Below are 3,769 nucleotides of genomic sequence, written 5' to 3' on the forward strand. Positions count from 1 at the left end.
ATATATATACATATATATATATATATACATATACACATACACATATATATATATATATACATATATATATATATATACAGTGTATATATATATATATATATACACATACACATATATATATATATATATATATACATATATATATATATACATATATATATATATATATATATATATATATATATATATATATACATATATATATATATATATATATATACGGGTATATATATATATGCTATATATATATATATACATATATATATATATATATATATATATATATATAATAGCCATATATATAATACTTCCGGGTCAGATATATATAATATGGCCGCCGCCCTGCATATCATATAATATATACATATCGCGCCCCGGATATATATATATATATATATATATATATAATATATATAATATATATATATATAGTATATAAGAGGATATCAATATATATATATATATATATATATATATAGATGGTATATATTATATATATTAAAGATGGCCTCCGGGCGGCGGTAGAGGCTACCGGACCGTCGATAGCTAACTGACTGCTAGCTAACCACGTTGCTAACTACTTCCGGGTCAGAGGAAACCAACATGGCCGCCGCCCTGCAGGTCACCCGGCTGCTGCTCGCGCCCCGGAGCGCCGTGCTCGTGGCTGTCCGCGGGAGGAAGTCCCGCACGGACCCGGTGGCCAAGTCCAAAGAGGACCGGATCAAAGGCCCGCCGCCCGTAGACCCGGTGGAGATGGTCGTCCTCAGGGAGAGATTCACAGAGTACCACAGCACCGTGAGGGCGCTGCGGTACGTGACGTCACCGCCGCACCGGACCACTGACAACAGTAACCGACATGTCTCGAGACCAGACGTTAACTGACGTTGGTCAACTGACCAACGTCAGTTAACGTCTGGTCTCGAGACATGTAAATGACAAGTCAACTGACATGTCAGTTGACTTGTCACGTTTTACATGTCAGTTAACGGTTAACTGACATGTCTCGAGACCAGACATTAACTGGTAACTGACATGTCTCGAGGCCAGACGTTAACGAGTAACTGACATGTTAACTGACATGTCTCGAGGCCAGACATTAACTGGTAACTGACAAGTCTTGAGACCAGACGTTAACGGGTAACTGACATGTTAACTGACATGTCTCGAGACCACGTTGGTTAACTGACATGTCTCGAGACCAGACGTTAACGGGTAACTGACATGTTAACTGACATGTCTCGAGACCAGACGTTAACGAGTAACTGACATGTTAACTGACATGTCTCGAGACCGGACGTTAACTGGTAACTGACATGTCAACTGACATGTCTCGAGACCAGACGTTAACGGGTAACTGACATGTCTCGAGACCAGACGTTAACTGACAAGTCTCGAGACCAGACGTTAACGGGTAACTGACATGTCTCGAGACCAGACGTTAACTGGTAACTGACATGTCAACTGACATGTCTCGAGACCAGACGTTAACGGGTAACTGACATGTCTCGAGACCAGACGTTAACGGGTAACTGACATGTCAACTGACAAGTCTTGAGACCAGACGTTAACTGGTAACTGACATGTCAACTGACATGTCTCGAGACCAGACGTTAACGGGTAACTGACATGTCAACTGACAAGTCTCGAGACCAGACGTTAACGAGTAACTGACATGTTTCGAGACCAGACGTTAACGAGTAACTGACATGTCTCAAGGTTTTTGCTGGTACTATCTGTAAGAAATTAAAATATATATATTGCATTCCCTAATTTTAATCAACACAGTGTTGAAATGTGTAAGATGATAAACTGAATATATTTTGTTCTATTAGACAAAAGAAGCAATTTAAATATTTCAGCCTGGGCTCTGGGAATTTGTGATGACCATTTTCCACAATGTCTGACATGTTTTAGACCAAACAATAAACTCGTAAATTCAAAACATTATCATAAGATTACTTAATGACTAGACTAATCAAAAGAAGTCATCTGTATGCTGCCTCATACAATTTCTCTCATTACATGCTCCTGTTTAAAAACCAGTGTCTGCAACTATAGGAGTCCTATAAACATAAATGTTTGTCATATAAGAACAAAGAGAATGGAGAATAATCCACAGTTGCAGCCTTGATATTAACAGAAGAATTTAATAAATAATATTCATTAAAATTATTATCTCTTGTCAGATACGTGAAATATTGGGCGCTTGAACACTGAAACAGTTTTAAACATGTACTTTACAGTAGATTAATTCTTAATATTTAGGCATTCTTTTGAATTAACGCGTTTCTCTCCTCTCAGTCTGGAGTTTAAGGAGGGAGTGCTTCGGAAAAAGTACGAGGAGGAGACGGGCTCCCTGGCGGAGGAGAGGGCGAGGCAGGAGGCGGAGGAGCATCGAGCCCTGATGGACTTCAACAACCAGGAGAACCTCCGCATCCTCGAACTCAGGTAAGGTCTTGTTTCCATCATCCATAAAATAAGGATTTTATCTTTTATTTTCCTGAAGTAACAGCTCACCGTCTCCTCTGTATCTTTCAGGATGTCGAGGATCCAGATGGAACAAGAGGAAGCTGAACGCAAACAGGTAGAAGCTGCCATCCAGCGAGAACAAGAGCAGCAAGAGTTCATCAAAGAAAAAGAGAGGGAGATTATGAAGCTGCAGGTATGATTCTTCTCTCAATCTTCTCAAGTTTAAAATTGAGTTAAAATTGTCAGTTCTTAAAGCTACTTTTTCATGTGTTTGTAGTCGACAAAATAGTTGAAATTCCTAAATACTGATCTTAACTTTTAATCTCTTTTACAGGAGGATGCAAAGAACTTCATCACTTTGGAGAACCTGGATCAGCGTATAGAAGAAGCTCTGGACAATCCAAAGAATTACAATTTCGCCATCGATAAAGAGGGGAGGGTCGTTAAACAGACGACGCTGCAGTGAAACAGCAGAGAACCGTTACGTGTCCGTCGCAGAAGACAAACAGAGACAGACGAACATCATTCAGGACTGTAAGTGTAACTGTGAGTTCAGTCTCATCCACCTTGGAGGCAGATTTTCTTCAACAAAACACAGAAAAACATTCAGCGTGAGAAGATTATTGTACCTGTAAAAACTAAGAAATATGTGAGACTCTTTCATTAGCAGATAACTTGTAGATTGCAGTGACAATTGTTGATGTAAAGCTTCATTTCCTGCCTTTATTTTTCATGTTTCTGCTTCCTATTCCTGTCAAAGTAAAAACATGTTCTTTTGATCATAACTGCCTCCTCCTGTTATGTTATGTGTGTGAAGTAAATTAGTGTTCACTGGATTTTTCCACTAAATAAGTCTGAATCTTGATTCCTTTTCTTACTTATCAAGAACACTTGATAAGTAAGTACACTTACTCAGGCTGTTCTCATACATACAGTGGGGCAAAAAAGTATTTAGTCAGCCACCAATTGTGCAAGTTCTCCCACTTAAAAAGATGAGAGAGGCCTGTAATTTTCATCATAGGTACGTCAACTATGAGAGACAGAATGAGAAAAAAAATTCCTAAGTACTTCCATAAGTATTTGGTCAATAACAAAAGTTCATCTCAATACTTTGTTATATACCCTTTGTTGGCAATGACAGAGGTCAAACATTTTCTGTAATGAGACATAACATTAATACTCTTTAAATAGACATTTTTTATATATTTATGTATGTTATTCTGGAGTCTAATGACACTGAAATGTTTTTACATTCACGTCTTGCAGCTGCAGCCCTCTAGGGGGAGCCATGATCAGTCCC

The 3,769-nt window shown here is 38.5% G+C and overlaps 1 protein-coding gene across 1 annotated transcript; it reads left to right on the forward strand.

Annotated features, from left to right (window-relative positions):
• Positions 1-597: 597 nt before the first annotated feature.
• Positions 598-3,282, forward strand: mrps26 (mitochondrial ribosomal protein S26). The gene is made up of 4 exons (XM_054614508.1): positions 598-809; positions 2,302-2,448; positions 2,539-2,662; positions 2,804-3,282. The coding sequence occupies exons 1-4, from the start codon at positions 604-606 to the stop codon at positions 2,933-2,935; spliced, it is 609 nt and encodes a 202-aa protein (XP_054470483.1). The 5' UTR covers positions 598-603; the 3' UTR covers positions 2,936-3,282.
• The last annotated feature ends 487 nt before the right edge of the window (positions 3,283-3,769 follow it).

The sequence above is a fragment of the Anoplopoma fimbria genome, chromosome 15, assembly GCF_027596085.1.
Source record: "Anoplopoma fimbria isolate UVic2021 breed Golden Eagle Sablefish chromosome 15, Afim_UVic_2022, whole genome shotgun sequence".
Taxonomy (NCBI): Eukaryota; Metazoa; Chordata; class Actinopteri; order Perciformes; family Anoplopomatidae; genus Anoplopoma; species Anoplopoma fimbria.

Excerpts from the sequence above, each read along its gene's own strand:
- mrps26 (XM_054614508.1), top strand. The coding sequence starts at position 604 with ATGGCCGCCGCCCTGCAGGTCACCCGGCTGCTGCTCGCGCCCCGGAGC. Across the intron at positions 2,449-2,538 it reads CTCCGCATCCTCGAACTCAG|GATGTCGAGGATCCAGATGG; the intron begins GTAAGGTCTTGT and ends TGTATCTTTCAG. Across the intron at positions 2,663-2,803 it reads GGGAGATTATGAAGCTGCAG|GAGGATGCAAAGAACTTCAT; the intron begins GTATGATTCTTC and ends TCTCTTTTACAG.